Source organism: Lepidochelys kempii, chromosome 1 (assembly GCF_965140285.1).
Source record: "Lepidochelys kempii isolate rLepKem1 chromosome 1, rLepKem1.hap1, whole genome shotgun sequence".
Classification (NCBI taxonomy): Eukaryota; Metazoa; Chordata; order Testudines; family Cheloniidae; genus Lepidochelys; species Lepidochelys kempii.
Window position 1 is genome coordinate 278,235,115 of NC_136380.1, and position 26,599 is coordinate 278,261,713.

Consider the following 26,599-nt stretch of genomic DNA (forward strand, 5'->3'; position numbering starts at 1 on the left):
AGAAGGTAAATATGTCTGAATCACAGACCTGATTCAGGCCAGTTTAGTGCTGCTCATGTCAGCCATCGATGGGATTAGAAGATATGTCTCCTAGAGAGGGAGAACGGTCTTGTGGTTAAAGCACTGGACTGAGACTCTTGAAACCAGTTCTCATATCTCCAACTGACTCCCTGTGCAATTGAAGGCAAGTCACTTAATCTCTCTGTGCCTCAGTTTCCTAGCTGCAAAAGTACAGATAATAATACTGCCTTTGTCTGACTTTTCTATTTACATTGCAAACTCTTTGGGGCAGAGGCTGTCTCTTATTATGTGTCTATATAGCACCTAGCACAATGTGGTACCAATCAAGATTGAGACCTGTAAGATCTGCTGTAATATATGGATCACTGAAATATATCTTTGCAGCATTCAGGAAGTAAGTATGGGGTTAAAGTATAATATTTTCTGAGAGAGGCAAAACCTTGGAAGCATGGAAACTTCAAAAGACTAGTATACTGAGATGTGCCAGATGCCATAGGCACCAGGATTAATAATAAACTGTTGTAACTATACGTGTTCTATGTATTTTTGGAAATTAGGGATTGTAGTTTAGCTCCATGGGACAGGGTTACCAAGCTTCCCCCAGGAACTAAGATCAGTGGGGGAAAATTACCGCAGATACTCCAGAGAAGTATCACCCACTGGGGAGAATTACATATACTGCTACAGACTGGATGCAAGAGACCCAGGAGACAAAGAAAAAGCTTGTGGTATAAAGGGCCAGCCTGAATGGCAGAGGGGGTCCCTAATTTTGATCCAAACATTGACATGACATTGTAACCACCAGAGTAAAACTCTGCTGGAAGCGTTTGAAGGATTGGAAAGCCATGTGGAAGATGAATGACATCTGGTAAGTTTAGCGTGTGTGCAGACTGTGTATTGTTTTGTGATATGTTTTCTCTGTAATGCTTTTGTCCTAAAAATAAATGTACTGTGTTCTGAAAGCTAGCTCGTCACCCTGTCTTTGTTCCTGAGACAGAGCAAACCATACACAGGTGCTGGATTCAGGTCAGCGCTGCTGGGGTAAACGCAGTGAATTGAAGAACTGCAAGACTAACTTCCTAGTCTGGAGGAAGTGGGACAAGGGTCCTGCCCACAAAGAGGTGGTGGCTGATGCCTGAGACCTAAAGGCGTGCCCCTGAGTAGACCAGAGTGGGGGAAGAGGTGCAGTTAACTGCAACACATTTATCATTACATTTATAGAATACCCTTAATACTGAAGGCTCCTAGAACATTTTGGCCTGTCTAATATACTAACGTGTAGCTGGTTCTGGGTTGGAATGTAGCAGCCATGTTGTATTAGCAACAATACAAAAGAGCAAAATATCCTTAATAGTATGCACTATCCCAATGGCTCCAAAGCATCATGAATCTGCAGATTACAAGAATGTATCACATGTTGCCTACTCAATAGCCCGTTTTACCTTTTTTTTTAAAATATATTTTATTGAAATTATGAATAGAAAGTAAAAATAACATTAAAATACTATATTAAACAGTGTGAAAGTCTACAATTATCAAAGCCAAGTAAGGAAATTTTATCTTCAATTTCAGCATAGATTCATCCAGTTGAAACTGAGATTTCCAGAACACCTAACCATGAAATATTAGTCCCACAGAAGTCAATGGTAAAACTTCTGCTGGCTTTACAGAAGCTTAGATTTCACTGACTGAGATGAGTTAACAAGAGTTATCAAGATACAAAACAAGATTAAACTAGCTAAGTGAGACATAAAGGGTAAAAAGAAAACATTCTACAAATGCATTAAAAGCAAGAGGACCACCAAGAACAGGGTAGGCCCATTTCTCAATGTGGGGGGTAAACAGTAACACACAATGTGGAAATAGTAGAAGTGTAAATGACATTTTTGTTTCAGTTTTCACCAGTTTTAAGGTTAGTAGCGATTGGACGTCTAACATAGTAAATGCTAGTGAAATGAGGTAGGATCAGAGGTTAAAATAGGGGAAGAACAAGTTAAAAATTACTAAGACCAGTTAGATGTTTTCAAGTTACCAGGGTCTGATGAAATACATCCTAGAATACCCAAGAAGCTGACTGAGGAGATATCTGAGTCATTAGCCATTATCTTTGAAAAGTCATGGAAGACAGGAGAGATTCCAGAGGATTGGAAAAGGACAAATATATTGCCCATCTATAAAGAGGGAAATAAGGACACCTGGGGAATTAACAGACCAGCCAACTTAACTTCAGTACCCGGAAAGATAATGGAGCAAATTAAGCAATCAAATTGCAAAACCTAGAAGATAAGGTGATAAGTAACAGTCAGGATGGATTTGTCAAGAACAAATTGTGTCAAACCAACCTGATAGATTTCTTTGACAGGCCTTGTGGATGGGGGGAGAGAGGGAGTGGTATTTGTGGTATATCACGACTTTAGTAAGGCTTTTGATACTGTCTTGCATGACCTCATAAACAAACTACGAAATAAAACCTAGATGGAGCTACAATAGGGTGGGTACATAACTGGTTGGAAAACTGTTCCCAGAGAGTAGTTATCAGTGGCTCACAGTCAAACTGGAAGGGTATATCAAGTGGGGTCCCAAGGGATCAGTTCTGGGTCTGATTCTGTTCAATATCCTCATCAATGATTTAGGTAATGGCACGGAGAGTACACTTATAAAGTTTGTGAATGATACCAAGCTGGGAGGGGTTGCAAGTGCTTTGGAGAATAGGATTAAAATTCAAAATGATCTGGACAAATTGGAGAAATGGTCTCAGGTAAATAGGATGAAATTCAATAAGGACAAATGCAAAGTACTCCTCTTACAAGGAACCAGTTGCACACCTACGAAATGGGAAATAACTGCCTAGGAAGGAGTACTGAAGAAAGGGATCTGGGGGTCATAGCGGATCACAAGCTAAATAAGCCAATAGTGTAACACTGTTGGGGGAAAAAAAGCAAACATCATTCTAAAATGTATTAGCAGGAGTGTTGTAAGCAAGACACAAGAAGTAATTCTTCCACTCTACTCTGTGCTGATTGGGCCTCAATTGGAATATTGTGTCCAGTTCTGGGTGCCACATTTCAGGAAAGATGTGGACAAATTGGAGAGTCCAGAGAAGAGCAACAAAAATGATTAAAGGTCTAGAAAACATGACTTATAAGGGAAGATTGAAAAAACTGGGTTTGTTTAGTCTGAAGAAGAGAAGACTGAGAGGGGACATGGTAACAGTCTTCAAGTACATAAAAGGTTGTTCCAAGGAGGAGGGAGAAAAATTGTTCTCCTTAACCTCTGAGGATAGGACAAGAAGCAACAGGCTTAAATTGCAGTAAGGGTGATTTTAGGTTAGACATTAGGAAAAACTTCCTGTCAGGGTGGTTAAGCACTGGAATAAATTGACCACAGAGGCTGTGGAATCTCCATCATTGGGGATTTTTAAAAGCAGATTAGACAAATACCTGTCAGGGATGGCCTAGATAATACTTAATTCTGCAATGAGTTCAGACCGGACTAGACGACCTCTCGAGGTCCCTTCCAGTTCTATGATTCTAAGAGAATGGGCATGTCCCCATAATTCTGAGCTATACTATCCCATCAGTTTTTAAGATATTACCATCAATAGAGTTCTGCTTTAAAAATAATCTCACAATATGGGTCTCTGAATTTTTCTGGGAAAATCAGATGCTTAACATTACTTTAATAAATTAGACCAGGACATGTTGAAATATAAAATGACTTCAATTTTACTTTGGATATATTTCTCATGATTCATACTTAATGCTTTATTTTTCAAGTAAAAACAAGATGGTTACATAATATATCACTGAAGTACTTAGATAATAACTTAAAATAACAACAAAATAAACATGGGGGTCAAAAGTAACAACAGTATCAGACCTAGAGCAGTGAACTATCTAGCAATTTGCTTCAACTTGAACACACTTCTATTTCTTCAGAGCAACAACTGCATAGCATCTGGGGGATTTCACAGGATCAAATAACTTCACCAGTCCAGACCAGGTAATGTTGTCCTGTAAAATGATACATGATTAAAGCACATAAAAATGTGTTTGACTTAAAAGCTGAGATATGGGAATGGGTCCATATTTTGAAATACAAAACGGCAAAAAAAGGAAACTCTAACTTTTATGCAATACATGAAACAGTTGTGAACTCACAAAATAATGCTTATGAAAAGAAAAACAATCTGTGGTTTAAAGCCTTTAAATTATTTCTTACATATTGTCATGTGGGTCTACCACTCACTGTACAGATCTTTTCTTTTATGAATTACAAGCAGTGAAATTAAAGACAAAATCCTACTAACTTTACTCATTCAAATAGTACCACTGCAGTTAATGAGATTTCTTACATGAGTAAGTTGACTTGGATTTGGCCCTAACACTTTGTATGGTTTCTATAATTTCTATTTCATCTTGTCTAGAAAAATACAATTTGTGAGTCTACTAGTTACTCCTGAGGGAATTCTGCACCAAAAAATTAAAGTATGCACCAAAAAAAAAAATTTCTGTGCACAATATTTTAAAATTCAGCAAATTATATTTGTCAATACATAAATGTGGAGGTTCCAGCATGGCAGTGGGGAGCACAGACCACTGGCTGCATTGAGTAGGAGATCACCCTGTAGTCCCCTCTTCCCTGGGCCAGGTACTCAGTGGTGAGGCTGCACCCGACACTGACCCTGAAACACCCTGGGGCCCTGCCCTCTGCAACAGGTGCACCAGGAGTGGGCAGGCAGGCTCAGCCCAGCAGGATCCATGTATGGGGGATTCAGGTGTCAGCAAGCCGGACGGCACACTCCCTCACTCGGCAGCTCTGTGCTCACAGCAATGGGGAGCAGTGGCACATGACTCCACAATGCTCCCCCCTCAACTATTCCCATGGGCATCCCCAGCCCCAGGGTGATTTATCTCTCCACTGGCTGCTCCGGGCACTGGAATCGACATGCCTGTACTGTTGGGGAGAAGTGCATGACTGCTCTTGCATCTTCCCTTTGCTTCCCTATCATTTTCGGGGGGGGGGGGGGGGGCAAAGAAATCTACAGGGAACATGAATTCTGCAGTGTGAAGTAGCGCAGAATTCCCTCAGGAGTAACCAGTGCAAGATTAAATCTATGGGTATATTAAATTTAGAGAAGGTAAATCAGTGCTAACTGCAGAAGGTCTGATTTCCCAGTTTGGGAAATATACAGATCTCTTCATGATTTATAGTTAGTTGGAATTTGGGAAATACATCATTAGATATTTCAGAAATGCCTCCCTCTGTAAAAATACCGGTTAGAACAAAACCAAACATTTATTACAACTCATTTGCTCCAAGTGTACTGTAGAAGAGAATAAAACAAAACTTTCCTTATGATAAAACGAAGCTATTAAAATGAAAAGTTTATAGTGGAAAAAAGAGCTGCTCACACAAATGGGTTTAATATGAAAAGGTCACAAAACTTTATTTTGAATATAGCCCACAGTAGAAGCTTCAAAGAAACCACTATAACAGTCTTAACAAATTACTATTGGATGGAAAATGTTTTACTGGAACAGCATAAGTATGATAATTACTTTTGAGTTAATTAGGACAAGCTGAGACTTAGTGGTGTAATTCAATGGAAGTCAGAGTAGTTGCACCAGCTTACTGTACACCAGATCTGTATTTGGCCAGTTCAGATGTGCTATATGCTAGTCAGGTACAACTCAATTGATTATATAACTGAAAAAAATCTTTCTTTCATTATATATCTTAAGTAAGTAGGGATAAAAATAATCCATGTGCATTTTGGACATGATCCAAAGCCCACTGAAGTCCACAGAAAGACTGCCATTGAGATCAGTGGGCAGCAGATCAGTCCTTAAAATATCATTAGTTGAAAGCTCTAGTATACACAGGGTAACGTTTGTTTAGTACTTCCAGTATTACTTTCAATGATTAATATACCAATACTTGGTATGGAATAAGATTTGTAAGGGTTTAAATTTTTTTTTTACCGTCTACTGATTAGTAATTACCATACAATTAAAAGAACATAAACTTTACTGTTGCAGCTTTGCTTAAAATAATAATAAAAAAACATCTGCTGGGCATATGTTTAGACAAAGATGGAATTAATAGTTAAATTTTTGCAACAATGATGAGAATAGTAAGTCTACAACAGGGACTCTTTGGTGCTCAGTAAATAATTTGGTTAAAATAAACAGACTTCAGGTAACATAAAATATGAAGAAAACACACCTTCTCTTTGAGGTAGCAAAGACGATCCAGAAGTAATAAAACTTCTATACAGGGAGCCAGAACAACTTTCAACTGAAAGACAGGTTAGACACGATCATGGCTTTAGGAAAGTAAGCCAACATACTACTAAAAAGACAACTCTGTCCCCCAGAAACACTTCTAGGAAGGTGAATCATTTTCTTGAGCAAAACCTTTACAAGTGCCACCTTGCCAGTTCTTCCCTCTCTGACATTTTCAGAAAAATCTAGTAAAGATCAAAAGTCCATGGAATGTTATGAGCAGGGAAAGTATTTTATCTGGCTGGCTCTGAGGCATAATCTAATATGCAAATCATACTATAAGTGGCAGAAAGCTCTTGAATAGGGGAATAATTTTTTAGAAGATTTTTTGTGAAATAACTTCATGGAGACCAATCCAGTTTCAAAAGGAGTCTGACATTTCTTTCTTCTCATTCATAATCCCCCTTGAAAAAGAACCTTCCATGTGTTCTCGTTATTATTTTACTGACACCCAATATAGCTCTGGAATAGGATATCCTCGAAGTAAGACAGTATATCACAATATAAGACGGTCCACCACCACATAAAATTCAACACGGTTCTATTCTGGACTAGCACATATATACAAGGTAATGTTTTTAATCCTTTGTTTTTACCATATTAAACGCTTCCAGCTCATTCATTCTATGCTTGTATTTTTCATAGTAATCCATTATACAGCTGTCTGGGAGCTGCAACAGGGGGAAAAAAAATGGATGACAACAATTAAAGCCATTCCTATTACCTAGCCAAGGCAAATTCTGAAACAATATTATTCTTTCTAATTAAGAGTGATGTCAAATGAACTTTAGTTTTGTTTGTTATAGGAGTACTTTTCTAAGGCTTATAATGAGCCATTTTTCTGTTCTCAATTACCTGAATTCTTCGATCAACTTTAGCCTTTTCCCTAACATGAAATATTCAGATATATTCATTATTCAGAAGCATGAAACCATTCTTAAATGAGCACTATACACTGAAGTGGAAGTAATGTTCCTATTTCTTACAGTGGATATTTCACATCAATTTTTACCAAGAAGTACAAAAGGGCTCACTTAAAAAGCCAAGGGGGGGCATATGATATGTCAGAGTAAAAGGAGTAGGAGTCAGGACTCTTGGGTTTTATTCCTGGTTCTGCCACTTACTCGCTGTCAGGCCCTGGAGAAGTCACACACTTTCTCTGTGTTCCAGGTTATCCCTCTGTGAAATAACTATAATACTTCCATATTACTTTTTCTCACTTGTAATTTTCCGCAGCTTCCTTCTCCTTCAGGAGACTGCCTGGTGCAGTGTTGCCAATGCCTGTAATATTGCAGGTGCTGCAGTTTGGGGCTGGTTTTGGTGAGAAGACACAGGCAGCTCTGGAATTTTGCCTGAGACACGTGCAGCTTTCCCCTTTGGCTACTAGAGGCCATTATGCTGCTTGTGTTACAGACAGCAGCCATAGGGAAGCTGGGGCACAACTGGGCTGGCCCCTATTCCAAGTTTGGCAGTAATGGCTTAACATCCCCCACAGTGCAGGAACTGTTCTTTTAGTGCAGGAAGAATGAGTTTATGAAGATAAGCGCTCTGGGGAAGCCCTCCCACTGAAAACTGGAGATGGGGGACAGCTATGGAGAATACCATGGGATTAGGAGAAGAAAAGCAGGTGGCTGCAGGATCCTGCAGGGGAGGAGTGGGACTGGGGGAATGCAGGATCCTACCTAGGGGATCCTTCCAGGATGGAGTGGGGCTGCCTCCCAGCTGGGACCAAGGAGAGCTCTGGGCAGTGAGAGGGGAGGAGTCCGGTCATCTGGGTCCAAATTCTCAAAGGAAGCTCAATACAGCAGCCACAGTTACACATGAGCAAGTTATCATGTGCATTTTTCACATGCACAGGGTCTGAATTACATATGCACATCTAACAGCATTTCTAACTACTTGATTTGTGCACACTACTGTGTTTATTCTACACACGGTTCTCAGAGTTGCAAGTGTAAAAAGTTGTGTGCTCAAAATATGAAAAATATTATATGAATATAGAGACCATATTATTCTGTGATATTTGGACATTATACTCTGAATGCAAATCACCAAAGGAAACAAAGGCCTTGTCTTCACTACAGGGGAAATTCGATCTAAGCTACACAATTTGAGTTACGTGACTAGCGTAACTCAAATCGACGTAGCTTAGACCTACTTATCGCGGGGTCCACACTATGCGATGTCGACGGGAGATGCTCTCCCATCGACTCCCCCTACTCTTCTCAATCTGGTGGAGTACAGGACTCGACGGGAGAGCGATCTGTGGTTGATTTAGCCACGGGTCTTCATTAGACCCGCTAAATCGACCGCTGATGCATCGATCGCCGCTCGTCAATCCCCCGGTTAGTGTAGACAAGCCCAAAGAGTATGCCAGCTGCACTTGCCAATTCTTTCTAAAGTCTCCAATTCTGAAAGAACTGGAGTGTGCTCCTAACATTCTCAGGCAATACAGGAAGACTGCACTGTGGCCAGAGTCTCTTCCGTCCTCTCCCTCCACAAATTCACACATTTTAGTTGGTTTTGGGATATATTCATGTTACTTTAAGTTTTAATGCACTATTGAAAATAATGTGATTTTGTACATGTGGTTCTTGCACCCTTCCTCTGAAAAAAGAAAGCCACAGATCTTTAATTTCCCCAGACTGTCAACACCATTATGTAATCCTCCACCATTTCCCTAGAACAGCTGTTGCCAAGGAGACACATCCAGTAGTGCTCTGTGGTAGGAGAATGAGCAGGGGATTTTAGATAAACAGAGATGTGCTTTCTTATTTTACTGCCCAGAATACAAAGTCTTGATTCTCAAGTGAGAGAACCATTCACTGTGCACAAATATCCGTACCAAAACCATGATCCCCTTTTCTCTTCCTCTTAAGATAACATGACACAATGTAACAATACGTGCCATTTATTACTGCTTGATATTTTCTTATATGAGTACTGAGAAGTTCTAATCAGGGACATGGCGCCATTGTGCCAGGTACTGTACAAATGTCTATGAAGAAACAATCCTGATCCTGAAGATAAATGACACAGAACAATGATACAATCCTATGCATATTCCATATACATACATATGTATTTACCCCCCAAATCTTATGGTTATAGGTGGATAAATTGCCAACTAACCTCATCTTTATTCCACTCAATCTAGCTATTGGATCATTTCTTATTAGCACTGTGGTCTTGAGGGGAGATTTAAAGGAACGGGTATCAGCATTACAGATTAACTCAAGGTGAGCGTTACACATGTAAGGAACATTGTGGAAGGCAGTATGAAGATGTTTGTGTGAGAAGATGAAAAACAGGCCGATAAGACTCATGTTGTTGGCAGACTGAAGGACATACATTAATAATAATTTCATACTCTCCAATTTTTTTTATACCATGAACAACATTTTAATAGAAGTCATGGATACTTCCTCTTACAGTGAGTGTGGTCCACCTTCCCTCCCATTCACAATCATGTAGTAACTATAGCCATTACATAATTACAAATGTAGTAGTAGGAAAGTAGTTGATATACTTTTAGATTCTTTTAATGCAATGTAGCAACTGGAAACAAGGAGGAGAACAGCTCTCCATGGACCATGGCCAAGTGCTTAAGTGCCAAGTGCCACCATTGGTCTAATCTGATTAATTCATTACTCTGCACTACATTTTCTTAAAATGAAACAATCCAATATAAAAACAAATACCCTACAGCTAAATTCCAAGCCCAGCGCTGCTTGTAAAAAAATCCATGACAACTGACAATATTTTGGCATATGTCAGTGGATTGTGAAGTCTGTTTTCTCTTTCTTTAAAAATGTAAGGCAGCGATCAATTTCACAGATTCCATCATCACTGGAATCTAATCTGGGGAAACACAAACAAAGGACAGGGGGCAGGTGCTGAAATGGTAATAAGTTTAAAGTGAGAGTGGGGAAGCACAAAAGTAGTAGGAGCTAGGTATGTAATAGCCTCTCAGGACACACAAGGCTAGGTGGTTAAATGTAAGGCTGCTGAAGTTATGCTGCATTATGACAAAGAAAGTAGAAGCATTAAAAAAAGAAAATCACGAGATGCTATACATTTGTTTTTCAAAGTAAAAAAAAATCATGTTATACATCTTGAGAAATACTCTGCAATCATGTAATTAAAGATTACCATACACTTATAGACAAGGAGAGGGAGAGTAAAGTGTACAGTTGTTATTTTGGAATTTCCTCCCTTGACTGTTTAATTGTATAGGTCATAATGTTCTCAACATAGTTTTTGTCTGGAATTTCCTAATTTTAACATTAAAAACAACCACCCACAAAACTAAGGCATTTAACTTCCAGATTTTTGAAGCTATGTTGGTTTTACAAAAAAATTGGTATCTAAATTACCTAACCAGGAAGTTTTTGGACAGACACTATCGAACATCCTATCCTAAGCATCTTAGGAAAGCTACAGGACAGAATCTAGGTTTCAGAGTAACAGTCGTGTTAGTCTGTATTCGCAAAAAGAAAAGGAGTACTTGTGGCACCTTGGAGACTAACCAATTTATTTGAGCATAAGCTTTCGTGGCTCACGAAAGCTTATGCTCAAATAAATTGGTTAGTCTCCAAGGTGCCACAAGTACTCCTTTTCTTTTAGGACAGAATCTCTTTCCCATGAAACTTCATACAAATCATAAAGCAGCCCTTCATAACTCCTTGGTCCTGACAAGCTCCACAGAGTCTGAGGGCTTCTCCCTTTTCCCATGCACATCTTCAGTACGTATTTCACTGTGCAGCTAAGTTTGTCATCGATGCATGCATAGCACAGCCTGCCTTAGTTACACCCTTTACAAGTTTAATGAAAAACCGCATGCAAAATATCTCACTGCCAATGTGCAACATGCAGTTTTGAAAGGGTCATATATGAGTCAAATTAACTGCAAAGGTCATTTGGAACATTCAAGCCATTGTTCTCCAGTGAGTGAAAAATCAGCAGAGAGGACCTTCCAATATGTTGATCTCCCCCTCTCCATGCAGAAGAGATAGGAGGTCAGCTACCTGTATAGCACGATCCCTCTCATTCTTCTGGCATGCTCTCCATAGGTCCAAAGAGTCATGCATGGGAAAGGAGCAGGCCAGCAAGTTAGAGTGACAGATTGTCAGGGGGCAGGGGAGGGAAAGGAGTGTACACATTGTCACTCTGGTGCAACTAGTGAAAAATGCCATATGGAAATTAATGTTGCCAATGGCATTAAAGATTATTTAACATTACATTAATGTTGGTATATGGCTGGAGCACCTGCAAGACACAGGTCAGCATAGAATCATGAAGACAGAGGGCCTCCATCTGGATGCTCCCCACTGGACTCCAAGGTCCACCGGATGTCAAAGGATCTACTGGGTGTGTGGGCTGGACCCCGATTTCTTCTACAAGAGAACAAACCATGGATGAATTCAGAGGGAAGTCCATGAAGAGAACCTCCCGTAGTTTCCCAGCCCCTATGTAGGCATTTCCATATAGAGACATTATCTGGCCTAATAAATTTAAGGCCGGGATTTTTAAAGAAGCTTATTGGGATTTGGGCACCCAATTCCCTTAGGCTTCTTCATAATTTCCAGCCTTAAATACTTGGTCTTACAATGGCCTTAACATGTAAATCTGTACTTAATACTATAGGAAACGGAACACACTGAAATTAAACTATTTCTTCCTTTTGACACTAATTTAGAAAGGAACATAATTTCCACAGAAACAAATGCATGAAACCACAGTATCAATTATAGAATAAACAATATGCTGATAACTGATACAGGACTGAACCCAGTATCTTTTGAAATATAGACTTATCTGACATGGATCATTGGCTCATGTTAACAAAGTATGAGACTGTTATATCTGGGGTGTAGGTGGCCAGGCCAGCAGTCTGCTGGGTGGGAATTGAAGGCAGGAGTTGAGACAAGTTACCAACCCAAGTCAGGAGATGGGTACCAGGGCCAAGCTGGGCCAGCGTCAAAGGTAGGAGTCAGGACTAGCTACCAAGCTGAGTAAGAAGACAGGTACCAAAGTCAAGCTAGGCTGGGGTTTAAGACAGGAGTCAGGAGCAAGATGTGGCATTAATGATTTGGAGGATGGTGTGGATTGCATCTTCAGCAATTTGCAGATAACACTAGACTGGGAGGAGAGGTAGATATGCTGGAGGGTAGGGATAGGATACAGAGGGCCCTAGACAAATTAGAGGATTGGGCCAAAAGAAATCTGATTAGGTTCAAGGACTAGTGCAGAGTCCTGCACTTAGGACGGAAGAATCCCGTGCACCGCTACAGACGAGGGACCAAATGACTAGGCAGCAGTTCTGCAGAAAAGGACCTACGGGTTACAGTGGACGAGAAGCTGGATATAAGTCAACAGTGTGCCATTGTTGCCAAGAAGGCCAATGGCATTTTGGGATGTATAAGTAGGGGCATTGCTAGCAGATCGAGGGACGTGATCGTTCCCCTCTATTCAACATTGGTACGGCTTCATCTGGAGTACTGTGTCCAGTTTTGGGCCCCACGCTACAAGAAGGACGTGGAAAAATTGGAAAACGTCCAGCGGTGGGCAACAAAAATGATTAGGGGACTGGAACACATGACTTATGAGGAGAGGCTGAGGGAACTGGGATTGTTTAGTCTGCGGAAGAGAAGAATGAGGGGGGATTTGATAGCCGCTTTCAACTACCTGAAAGGGGGTTCCAAAGAGGATGGATCTAGACTATTCTCAGTGGTAGCGGATGATAGGACAAAGAGTAATGGTCTCAAGTTGCAGTGGGGGAGATTTAGGTTGGATATTAGGAAAAACTTTTTCACTAGGAGGGTGGTGAAATACTGGAATGTGTTACCTAGGGAGGTGGTGGAATCTCCTTCCTTAGAAGTTTTTAAGGTCAGGCTTCACAAAGCCCTGGCTGGGATGATTTAATTGGGGATCGGTCCTGCTTTGAGCAGGGGGTTGGACTAGATGACCTCCTGAGGTCCCTTCCAACCCTGATATTCTATGATTCTATGACTGCCACCAGTTGAGTATTCTGAGGAGCTGCCGGGACTGCTGCCAGTCGAGTACCCTGAGGAGCTGCTGGGACTGCCAGCTGCTGAGTACTCAGAGGAGACTGGGGGCCCATGAGCAATGGGGGCCTATGAAGAGGTACAGGTAGGAAGTAGCCCAGGGAAAACCAGACTTTAGTCTGGTTGTGTTGCTGCAGCTGCCATCAGTGTGTTTTGGGAGGGTCCCTGCTGACACAGTGGTGGGATCACATGCCACTGGTAGGGCCCTGGGCTGGGATCTGGTGGAGTAGGGTGGACCTGGGTCCCCCTATTCTTCCCCCTTCGCTGCCAACCCCATAGCTAGGTATTGGCTGCATGCTCACTTTAGGCCCTCAGGCCTGTAGACTGCTAACTACTGTCTGCCACAGCCAGGAGGTTGTGGCTATAGACTATTTGTTGCTCTTCCCCACCCTGAGGGCCAGAGAATATGCACTGTTCATTATTGTCTGCCCCAGCCAGGAGGCTATAGACTGTGTGTCGCTCTGGTGATGCTGGTAAAAACAAGACATGTATCAACTGTCTAAAAATATGTTCAAGGAAATGACAAAAATTGCTTTGGATACATTTTTGTAAGACAAAATGATAATGAATTCTAATTAACAGAATGATCAACGTATTATCTACACAGTATCAGTCATAATCTAGTTAGTTTTACCACTGAAAAATGAAATACTCTGCAATTCACAAAGGCACAATCTTAATGTAGCAAAATTGGAATAGTAATTTTAACTAAGCCTAAATATCTTAAAAATTCACTGCAAGACCAATGAACATCAAGTCCCCTTGAGAATACCCATATCCTGACTCAAATTAATGATCATAAAAGAAATGTACCAGTGAAATTATTACAATATAAGCATTCTTTTAAAAATGAATGGCATTCCATTCCTTCAAAGAATGTTAATAAAAATAACAAGCTTGTTTTATTGTACAGATTAAAAGTACTACTGCTCTATATACCGCACAAATGAAGGGCTGTACCAATAAAAAGCATCCCATATCATAAGAATAATAAAAGACAGCAGGTTATGCGATGATAAACATTTCTCGTTATGTGCTGCATAAAAAAGCTAAAAATAAAATAAAAAAGCATCAGGAGATTCAGAATATTTTTCGTTCTGACTTTCTAGATGCAACATAACAAATATCAGAGCTCTTTAAATTATTTTTAAAGAGAGGAAAATGTCTTTGCTGCAGGGTTATTGTTTCCAGGTATGCAATTTACTGCTGTGCCATTCATTTAAACACCACTAACATATTGTGCAAAACTGAAAATGAAAAATTTTAGGCACAGCCAACATTTTTGATGCAGCACTATGGATTTAGAAAATCAATCAAACTTACAGCAATATATACAAACACACACACTCTTAAGATAACACAGACTAAACTGTGGAATTGCTACTGAATCTCCATAGTACATATTTAACTGGATACTTCTGGAGGAGTTGTTAAATTCTGTGTGAAATATTTTGACTACAAGACAAAGTAACCATCCTCAGTGAAAAAGTTAGCTATACCTAATACAGTAGCTTGTATGCTTGGATGTGGTGAAAAGATGGATTCAAGGTGATTATTTAATACCTTTTCTCTGTAGGTGGAATATCAATTGACAAAGCTATCTCTATATAGAATTTATACTTGAATGACTTAACTCTTGCATGAGTTCAGGCTGCCACAAAGAAGCCCTGAAGAGTATAAAAAATAGCAATGGTGCTAAGACATTGGGTGCAAAGAAGGTTGAAAAATGGATTTAAATAAAATTTAATCTTTTTGCATTAATCAGTGTTACTGTATTGATATAAAACAATTAAAGAATAGATATTTTCAATCATTTTCTATAAATAACATGGGGGTACCTACCATTACATTACTACCAAAAGGTTCCAGATTTTCATATTTAGATGTCCATCTAGGACAGAAATACTAGAAACTGAGCTTGTTACTCTCTTTAAACATATTAACTTGGACAATTTAGTGGTAAACCTGGAGTATATATCAGCACTGAATTTGGCCCATTATGTTTTATGCACACTAAAACATAGGCTATCATGAGAGAGCTTTAAAAATACATGATACGAAAATGACAAATTCATAAAACTAAATTATAAGAAGATCTTGAGAGTTCTGCCATAGCAAGTTTTATTACACTTGAAGCCATTTGCTGTATTCCTTTATATTGGGCTGGGGTGAACATGCTACCTATTTAGGGTAGGAATAGTTTAGCTTAAATAGATTATGAATTGTTAAAAGTAAAAGTAACAATGAAATATATTTGCAAAATAACTAATTTTTAATTTACCTGAGAATGTCCGAGTCCTGTTTCAGGTTTTCTGAGGCATGTACGAACACTTTACTCCTGTGGGAATTCTGTGTCACTGCACGTGTGCAGAATTCATGTTCCCTGCAGATTCCTTTGCTTCCCCGCAGAAAAATTACTTATGACAGGAAAGCAATGGGAAGCGGCAAAAGTGTTCATGAGCCCCTCCCCGGCAGCACAGGCAGGTTGGCTTGAGTGTCCAGAGCAGCCGGTAAAGATGTAAATCACTGTCAGGAGGGGTGGGAGAGGGGCTGGGCAGTTGTGCAAGTGTGTGAGAGAGAGACAGACAGAAAGACACTCTCTTCCTCACTATTGCAGCATGCTCAGCATGGAGGGGCAGGGCTTCAAGGTATTTCTGAGGAGGTAGGCATGGAGCAGGCTCTGTCCCCTCCGGCAGAGCAGAATGTAGCAGCCTGCCTGCTTAGTGAATTGTTCTCATTGTCTTTGTGAGTTCCCCGAGGAGTATAAAACAGGTGTAAAAGTTTTAAGACTTCTTCACATTGCCAGAGGGATGTAAAGGACAGTATGGCTTTATAAATGCTTATGGTGCTTTCGTGATTAGAGCTGGTCTAAATTTTTGAACAGAAAGAATTTCCTATCAAAATGTGCTCCAGGAACTGTTTGCTACTGACCTTTCTGGAGATGGTCAGTAGCCAATATAAATTGTGAGTTTGATTCCCCAGCCCTCACTTGCTCTTCAGTTGCCTATGATGTAACACTGAGCATACGGCTGCATATATTTGTTGACTAATAACTAGAAATAAAGGGTCAAACCTAGCTACATTACTATTAGACAGAGGGGGTTTCGGGATTCCCTCCAATGCTCCCCACTCCCATTCTTCATCCATTGTATTGTAGTTTAAATAAATTACTGAAAGAATTGAAACCAGAGTGATTATATTGCGTTATTTTGACAAAATATGCACAATTTTGCAGAATTTTAAAATATTGTGGACAGAATTTTTAATTTTGAGTGGCACAATTTTAATTTTTTTGGCATAGAATTCCCCCAGGAGTAACACTTGTATCCTTGACTGACCTACTGAGGTGGAAGGTCAGCTTGGTAGGCAAAAAACCCATATCCATGCATGCTCAGGAGTAGCAAAGCACCTGCAAATGAGCTGTCTTCCTTCCCTTTTCCAAGTAGCCCTACTCCCTACCCTGCTTTCTGCTGAGGCTGCAGAGGGAGCTTGAATATTTTTTACTGGACAGTGGTAGCAAAACTGGAAAGAGAGAAAAACCCATCCTTTCTGTTTCTTTTTCTTTCTTAAAAGATCAAAGAAGCCTTTAAGTGGAAAGGTGGACACTCCTCTGGAGGAAGGAGCTGGTATAAGTCCCTGCATCAATCACCCAAGGTGTCTCTGTTCTGCATAAATGTGAAAGTAAGAAGTGCTTCCTCATACGATCACAGGTGACAAAGGGTATTTGGTGAATTAGAAAGTAAGAGAGCTTCTGCCAGATAAGGGCTTCCTCTCCTCTTTCTAGCTGACTGCTGGTGCTTTCTTCTTACAAAATTGTGTGTATCTATGTGAATGTGACTAGAACCAGTAACTGTGTAAGGACAAAGAAACCATCTTTGAGAAAAATACTATCCTCACTCCTCCACACCCTCCCTCACTCCACTACTGCCTTTTCCCCTTGTCCTATCCATCATTCTATCAGAACTGCACAAAAAGGTAGGCAAATGTAGTGCCTCCCCTAGGGTTATTTTTTAGCCCCAGGGAAGTGGTAGGCTTGACTGTCCACCAAAGGACGAAATGGATCTAATGCAACAACATTCAAGGCAGAAACAACCATTTAGAAATTTCACAGGGCAATCAGGAGCACATTTTTATCCTAAACTGTACATACAAGCTAGAATTTATAACGAATTTTTTGGGCAGATTCCAAACTATATAGCCATACAGATGACTTTACTAATGTGAGAAAATGGCAAAATGTTCCCGGTCCTCTTTTATAAGTGACTTCTTGGGATTTCCCATTTTTGATCGTCTTCTACTTGGACTCTTAGCCACATATAAATCTCTCATATGTAGCCCTTCCTGCTTTGGAATGATAATGGCTAGTATGAAAATGTTCTGTCTCTTACTCCACATCTCTCACAGTAACTTCCTAAGACTGAGAACCAATCCACAAGCATGTTAGATTAGCTAGACACTTCACTTGTTTACAGAGTTTTGAAGATTAACAGATGGTCATTATAGAATCAGAAACACATTAATATATACTTGTTCTCCATGCACAGATTTGTTTAAATATAAGTTTGTAAATGTAATATAACATAGATTTAATCTAAAACTGTACACTCTGTGAATTATTTAATATCCAATTTTAGATCTTTTTACTGCCTCCCTCCATTGTGAGAACTTTTTACACAAACATAATCTGGTTATATAATGAATTAAAGTATAGACAGAACTGGATCTATTCCTCTGGTCTTCTACAGCTGTGGCTAAAGTATTTCATTTTAGTATTGATAGCAGTATGGTAGTCCAGTGGTAGCACAATTCAGAGCATGAGTTTAGGTCCAAGCTTCCATAGCATGACCAGCTGGAAATGCTCAGGGTAGAGCACACACATTCCTTGAGCAAAAGGAATGTCTCCTGTTGCTATACCACTGTATCCTCCAATAGAACAAAGACCCTCAAATAAGGGGGATAGGAAAATAAGAGTACGGGAAGCTGAAAATGATGAGGGGTTAATTTATTAAGCAAAAACCACTTATTCTGTTATCTCTGCCGCACTATTCAGCTTTTCTGATCTTCATAACTTTAACCACTTATTCTGTTATCTCTGCCGCACTATTCAGCTTTTCTGATCTTCATAACTTTAAATAATAAAGGTGAAATATCTCCATATTTGTGCAGAATAATGGTTCATTTGGAACTATAATGAAGACACAGGAGGCATGCTTATCATACCTGCAGATGAAATAAGAAAGTTATGGAAGGCTGACCAGCATAGTTTCAGCACAGGCAAAAGAATCCACATCCTTGATCTGAAACTCAAGCATGTGGGAGGTGTGTTTATTTATGTTAGATGACAGCGTGTGTAAAATGGGTTTTATATAAGGAGGCATTCAGTCACTATGGTCATGGAGGCCACACTGAGTATCTACATAGAAAGCGGAAAGGAAAGGCTTGATTTATACCAAGTCATCTAAGACCTAAGTCAACACAGTTAAAGGGAAAGCAAGGGAATTACTCTGGTTTTCCTATTGACACTGCCATTCAACTTATTACCCATCTGGCACTGGTCACTGTCAGAAGCTAGGACACTGGTCTTGATAGACCATTGGTCTTAACCAGTATGGCCATTCTTATGTTCTTACCCGCTGTTCTATATCATAGAATCATAGAATATCAGGGTTGGAAGGGACCACAGGAGTTCATCTAGTCCAACCCCCTGCTCAAAGCAGGACCGATCCCCAACTAAATCATCCCAGCCAGGGCTTTGTCAAGCCTGACCTTAAAAACTTCTAGGGAAGGAGATTCCACCACCTTCCTAGGTAACGCATTCCAGTGTTTCACCACCTCCTAGTGAAAAAGTTTTTCCTAATATCCAACCTAAACCTCCCCCACTGCAACTTGAGACCATTACTCCTTCTTCTGTCATCTGCTCCCACTGAGAACAGTCTAGAGCCATCTTCTTTGGAACCCCCTTTCAGGTAGTTGAAAGCAGCTATCAAATCCCCCCTCATTCTTCTCTTCTGAAGACTAAACATCCCCAGTTCCCTCAGCCTCTCCTCATAAGTCATGTGTTCCAGTCCCCCAATGATTTTTGTTGCCCTCCGCAGGACTCTTTCCAATTTTTCCACATCCTTCTTGTAGTGTGGGGCCCAAAACTGGACACAGTACTCCAGATGAGGCCTCACCAATGTCGAATAGAGGGGAACAATCACGTCCCTCGATCTGCTGGCAATGCCCCTACTTATACATCCCAAAATGCCATTGGCCTTCTTGGCAACAAGGGCACACTGCTGACTCATATCCAACTTCCTGTCCACTGTAACCCGTAGGTCCTTTTCTGCAGAACTGCTGCCGAGCCAATCGGTCCCTAGTCTGTAGCGGTGCATTGGATTCTTCCGTCCTAAGTGCAGGACTCTGCACTTGTCCTTGTTGAACCTCAACAGATTTCTTTTGGCCCAATCCTCCAATTTGTCTAGGTCCATCTGTATCCTATCCCTACCCTCCAGTGTATCTACCACTCCTCCCAGTTTAGTGTCATCTGCAAACTTGCTGAGGGTGCAATCCACACCATCCTCCAGATCATTTATGAAGATATTGAACAAAACCGGCCCCAGGACCGACCCCTGGGGCACTCCACTTGATACCGGCTGCCAGCTAGACATGGAGCCATTGATCACTACCCGTTGAGCCCGACAATCTAGCCAGCTTTCTATCCACCTTATAGTCCGTTCATCCAGCCCATACTTCTTTAACTTGCTGGCAAGAATACTGTGGAGACCGTGTCAAAAGCTTTGCTAAAGTCAAGGAACAACACGTCCACTGCTTTCCCTTCATCCACAGAGCCAGTTACCTCGTCATAGAAGGCAATTAGATTAGTCAGGCATGCCTTGCCCTTGGTGAATCCATGCTGACTGTTCCTGATCACTTTCCTCTCCTCTAAGTGCTTCAGAATTGATTCCTTGAGGACCTGTTCCATGATTTTTCCAGGGACTGAGGTGAGGCTGACTGGCCTGTAGTTCCCAGGATCCTCCTTCTTCCCCTTTTTAAAGACGGGCACTACATTAGCCTTTTTCCAGTCATCTGGGACCTCCCCCGATCGCCATGAGTTTTCAAAGATAATGGCCAATGGCTCTGCAGTCACATCCGCCAACTCCTTTAGCACTCTCGGATGCATCGCATCCAGCCCCATGGACTTGTGCTCGTCCAGCCTTTCTAAATAGTCCCGAACCACTTCTTTCTCCACAGAGGGCTGGTCACCTCCTCCCCATGCTGTGCTGCCCAGTGCAGTAGTCTGGGAGCCGACCTTGTTCGTGAAGACAGAGGCAAAAAAAGCATTGAGTACATTAGCTTTTTCCACATCCTCTGTTACGAGGTTGCCTCCCTCATTCAGTAAGGGGCCCACACTTTCCTTGACTTTCTTCTTGTTGCTAACATACCTGAAGAAACCCTTCTTGTTACTCTTAACATCTCTTGCTAGCTGCAACTCCAGGTGTTATTTGGCCTTTCTGATTTCACTCCTGCAAGCCCGAGCAATATTTTTATACTCATACCTGGTCATTTGTCCAATCTTCGACTTCTTGTAAGCTTCTTTTTTGTATTTAAGAGCAGCAAGGATTTCACTGTTAAGCCAAGGTGGTCACCTGCCATATTTACTATTCTTTCTATTATCCACCTCCTTCACAGAATCAGATTAGTCCACCTATTTTCCCTGGATTACAAAGGCATCTAGGAGCTTTAACCCTAGCTCTGCCAAACCCTGTACTGAGTCTTTTCATGCTATCAGAGCATGGTAAAATTGTAAGGAAAATTGAATGAACCAGGAAGCGTTATCAGCTCATATGAGTAAAGGTCTCAGCTAAACCTTGTTCCTGGCTTTGATGCTGTATCTACAGTCTAGTACTCATTTTATGATTTTAGGCCACAAAGAGGATGCAAGAGTTATGTGGTGGAGTACCCATCTCCACCACGTATGTCTTGGAGGACAAAGGAGAAGGAAAAGCATATTGTAAATGTATCTGGATAGAGATGTTCATTAATTATAAACACTTAGGCTTTAGAGTGTATTTTCTGGGGGGTTTCAAAAACATTATTTAGACTACTAGTAATCATACAAAAATAAAAAGGTATCTCACAAGTCATAAGTTTTAAAATGAAAATGAACGTATTTTAAAGAAAATAAAAGTGGCAGTTAATCCCCAAACTGAATATACAAACTGAAATAATTTGTCTTGGATAAATATTGTTTAATTCACAAAGAGCTGAAGATGCATTGATGTATATTCTAGTAATAATAGCTGCTCACATAATATATACAAATAGCTCCATCAAAATTCTGGCCACTTCTTAGAATTTACATTGGTATGTGAATTGTATGCAATATGAAATCAGCTGCTTACCTTTGACTCATCTAGTTCAAGCTTCTTCAGAGACTTTCTGACATAATCCACAAAAGAGGAAGACTTGGAGAAAATTTTACCAACATGCCGATCACTGCAAATGTAGTATTGAGGTTATTCTTTTAATTTTCTCAGAACACAAAAGTTCCATATTATTGTTTCATAAATCTCAGCTCCATTAAAAACATATACAATAGATATTCTAAGAAGTTAGAATAATAATTTATTTCAATTTTACTTTTTCTTTTATCTAAAAATACATCAAAGCAAGCTAACTAATACCCACAGAAGTTTTTAGACCAAAAATATTATTACTCATGAATACCTGAAATTATGAATGAGGTGAAGGTGATATTTTTTATTTCCATTCCTCTCCTATCATTGTTTTTATTTTATTGGATCCATTACACAGTGTCCATTTTCAATGCCTCACTTGACAATATTAGCAAGAGTTCAATGTTTATGAAAGCAGAACTTCTTCAATGTCATCTGCTGATCCAGGATCACATAGTAAGTTAAGTGTGATTCTGATCTTATTTATGCCTTGCAGATTTCTCTCCTAGATGTACGTGTAGTATGTGATTCTCATTTAAATTAGGCAATGTTAGAATTTTCCAGATTTACAATTTGGGGTGTCTCTTCAGAAACTTGACCAATATTTGAATTGGTTCAGGCAAAGTGGTAAAGCAATGCACAAAAAGTACCAGAAGGCAAACAGAAGATGCACTCACATTAGCAAATTACATGTAATCTCCGTTTGAAATACCTTAGGAAAAAAATGTATGAATATGTTTTGTCAGAACTCAGTCTGAATTAACGTTCAAAGCCATCACCTACATAACACACAGCTCCAGGTCTCACTGACCTTGGTAGTCTTGTACTGTAAGAATCATAATCCCAAAGACATTAGCTACTCACAATATTCTCTTCAATGTATTATTTATGAACAAACAGATTTTCCATAAAATATTAATTAGATATTATAACACTGGCAAACCAGGTGCCAATTTCTGCCAAGGTCCCCATGCCTCACTTTGATACTGCCAAACACATAGCTAGAATTAGTCTGGTTCACCTGTGTTTTTACTACTGTTAAAATAAGTATGAGCATTATAAAAGTGTGCTTAATATTTAGACTTTATTGAATGCTTGTAAGTTGTTGTATGCATTAATCTCCCTTATAACATCTGTATCCCATATTTTAAGATAGTCTTTGAGTCTTTGCGTGGTATGTTTCTGGAACTGTAAATCACCAGACAGGAAAGGGACCTGAATAAGGGCTTGCCTACACTGGCACTTTACAGTGCTGCAACTTTCTCTCTCAGGGGTGTGAAAAAACACCCCCCTGAGTGCTGCAAAGTTCATTGCTGTAATATGCGGGTGTAGACAGTGCACCAGCGCTGTCCCAGTGCTGGGAGCTGCGCCCCTCGTGGAGGTGGTTTTTTTAGAGCGCTGGGAGAGCTGTCTCCCAGCGCTGTGCCGTGACTACACAAACTACATTAAAGCGCTGCCGCAGTAGTGCTTTAATGTTGCCAGTGAAGACGTGCTCTTAGTGTGAAACGCTGGCTTCCAAAAGAAGGCATTAGGTCCTGCCCAACACAGAAGACCGCTTGACACCAGATGAACTACTGTGGAACATCAGAGGACAAAATACTTTGTTAATTGCTCTCCCTGTCTCCCAATCCCTCCCACGAAGAGGAGAAGTGCAAATAAATTCCTCCCATGAGCTGAGCTGGCAGTTTAGAGGAGAAAGGTGAATAAAAATCTCTGATAAGGAGAAATTGTATCTCTGTGCTGCTTGTACTCTCAAGAGCAAGGTTTTCTAGGCATAAGCAAGAGGTCCCCAGTGTTTAGCCTGGGTTACTTCAAGGGACAAATAGAGCTTATAAAAATACTTCTATTACCTTTTGAAACTTAAGACTGTAACTCCTTTGTGTATGTATGTTTACCTGCTTTAACCTTGTAAATAACTCTCTTATTTCCTTTTCCTAATTAACAAATCTTTAGATAGTTTATTATAGAGTTGGCTACAAGCATTGTCTTTGGTGTGAGATCTAAGGCGCAACTGACTTGAGGTAAGTGACTTGTCCTTTGGGACTGAGAGCAACCTGAACATTGTTGTGATTTTTAGTGTAAGAGACCATCTATCACAAAAGCAAGCTTGCTTAGGTGACAAGGCAGATTGGTGTACCCAAGGGGACTGTCTGTGGCTCCATGGTTAGACTATTATAGTACCTGAGGAGTTTGCACTTGATGCTTGGTTAGTGAAATCTAAGTATAGAACTTAAAGCCAATTTGGGGTTTGTGCCCTGCCTCTTAACAGTCTGTCCTGAATGCATCCAATGAAGTGAGCTGTAGCTCACGAAAGCTTATGCTCCAATAAATTTGTTAGTCTCTAAGGTGCCACAAGTACTCCTTTTCTTTTTGCGAATACAGACTAACGCGGCTGCTACTCTGAAACCTGTCCTGAAGTTGGTACTCATGCTCTTGAATCACTGTAGGACAGCTTGACAGGTATATCTTCTTAAAAACTATTTTACTGGAAACTCATAGAAAGCCTATTCTTTCCAACTGTGAGCTTGATTCAAAGCCTATTGAAGTTGACAGAAAGACTTCCATTGATATCATTGGGTTTGGGGTCAGGCTCCAAGTTCTTTGTGTCAATTAACATTCAATTTTATTTTATTTATTTTATTTTATTTTTAGGGAAATAGGAAATTCCTGTGACTGTATTTTTTTATTCCAATGCAATAAAACCTCTGGGCAAATGCAGTCTAAAGACTACTTAATGGCTATGCATTTAAAAGATTCTTTGAAAAAAATAAGCATTTAGTATATCTGTCCCACAAATCAGAAGCAGCATAGTTGTAACAAGAAAGATATATACTGAATACATGGAGCTCTAAAAAGTCAGAATAGGCTCTTAATGACTCAAGGCATCATAATTCATTCTTTTAATTGTCTTAAACTGCTTTTTAAGTGTTATTGGATAAGGAACCTGACATCTTAAAAACTGCTGAACTGGTCCCACAAGGCTTCACCGAGACAAAGAAAATTCCAGCTACTTCATCAAAACTGGAGACATTTCACATTAGCGAGCTTAAAAACTGGGCCTAAAACTCTTTTAATTTCAAAAGTGCAATCTTTATTACGTCCCCCATGTTACCTTTACTTTAATAGATAACATACACTGGTCTAGCCCATACTTTCAGTTTTTACAACCTAGTTCTCATGTTCTGCTAAATCTTCTTTGTAGTTTTATTATACATAATGTCAAGCAAAGGAAGAAATTCTTCTGTTGGGAGGTTGCCCATCGATGGAAAAAGCTATGCTCCCATCCCAAATGCCAAAGACAATTTGCCAATTGTCCTGGGTGTCCACACTGGCTCTTGGGCTCCCCGCTGTTCAACTCAATGTGCACTGACAGGCCTTCAAGTCAGTAGCTGACTATGAGACCTATGATAAAGAAGCACTCTCAGATGCAGTCTGTATAGCTCAAAGCTGTATTGCTGTGCTCACCACATGGAAGAAGGCAAGAACACATGGTGAGGGTTTAACCAGGCCTCAACTTTACTAGTCAAATTATCTTCAAGGTTACCATTGAGATGGAGTCCCGTGCATTGTTCCTTTGCTAGTTCTTGAGGGTGCTCTCACCACAGGGGGAGTCAATCATCACACTAGGAAGTTCTCTGGGGACCTCCATCCGCCCACGAGCATCTCTCCCACTTTTGGGGGCTGAGGCAAGAGGAGATATTAACCCCCATCCTGCTGCTAGGACTGCTATAAAGGGCATTGGCAGGGTGGTCCCCCCAGGGTAACATTCTAGCCCCTGATTTGCATTTCTCCCCAAGGGATTAGACATGTTGCTCCCATCTCGTAAGGAGATGTCATTGGGATGCTCATTATTTTACCATTCTTTCTTGAATATGGAGCCTAAATCAGCTAGTTCCTCCACTGGGCACCTGTCAAAAGTTGTGACAACTTAAATGACTCTCACATGTGCCCTCTGTGTGGGAGAATCCCAGCCCTCCGATTGTACAAAAAACTCAACCCCTAGATTTCACTGTGAGGAAGGTGAAAACCCAACCAGCCTCAGTCAGTCTGGTGGTATGGGGAAAAACTCCTTCCCAGCCCCAAAGCAGCAACCTACATAAGGGAGAGAGGGTGAGTCGACCCCTGGACAGATTGGAAAACAGGAAGTGGCCCTGAGCACAGGGCTATTTTTATGGCTCCAGATCTCATGTCAAATCCAGCAAGACCTCCAGCCCATCCTGGAAGTCCCATGGGGGGCCAGAAATCTTGCAGGACCTGATCCACCCTGTCCTTTATGCCCTCTCCCATTGTGGGAGCCACCAGACTCTCTCCTCACTAGGCTTTTTATTGAATTTGCAACAGTTGCCTACATGTCCAGTGCCAAGGATAGGGCAAATACCTCTGCAATGCTGGAAGGGCAAGAGCTCTTTGTGGATGGTATCCTCTGCATATGGATTCAGAGCAAATGAAAGAGCCCAGTATTATTTACTGACTGCATTCGTAATATAAACAGATACAGACAGAATTTAGGGCCTCATTCTGCAACTCTCATGCTAGTAGTTACAACTTGCAGAATAAGGGAGGAAGAATTAGGCCTTGGTCTCAGAATCTCATACCTTTTGATGACACCGTAACATTCCTCTATAATAACCTGTAGAACAGCTCGATAAAACAATGATTCTGTAGGCAGCTGGAAAAAAGAAAGCAAAGAACATCAGGAATATAAAGTTGGCAACAAAATCAAGACCAGAGTAACCAGAATGGTGTTGGCTGCCTTACCTAATTACTGGTTTGTATTCTCTCAAAC

The 26,599-nt window shown here is 40.5% G+C and overlaps 1 protein-coding gene across 3 annotated transcripts in view; it reads right to left on the reverse strand.

Moving 5' to 3' along the window:
* Positions 1 to 3,769: 3,769 nt before the first annotated feature.
* The window catches only part of METTL25 (methyltransferase like 25), a 105,550-nt gene continuing 82,720 nt past the window's right edge, over positions 3,770 to 26,599 (reverse strand). For 2 of the 3 annotated variants that reach the window (XM_073327623.2, XM_073327622.2), the window contains 5 exons: positions 26,409 to 26,482; positions 21,760 to 21,853; positions 6,905 to 6,979; positions 6,250 to 6,321; positions 3,770 to 4,034 (listed from right to left, as the gene is read on the reverse strand). In XM_073327623.2, the coding sequence (XP_073183724.2) occupies positions 3,948 to 4,034; positions 6,250 to 6,321; positions 6,905 to 6,979; positions 21,760 to 21,853; positions 26,409 to 26,482 (402 nt within the window). In that variant the 3' untranslated portion in view covers positions 3,770 to 3,947. Of the gene's footprint in view, positions 4,035 to 6,249; positions 6,322 to 6,904; positions 6,980 to 21,759; positions 21,854 to 26,408; positions 26,483 to 26,599 lie in introns of those variants that run through there. The other variant, XR_012156728.2, reaches the window with a different exon arrangement.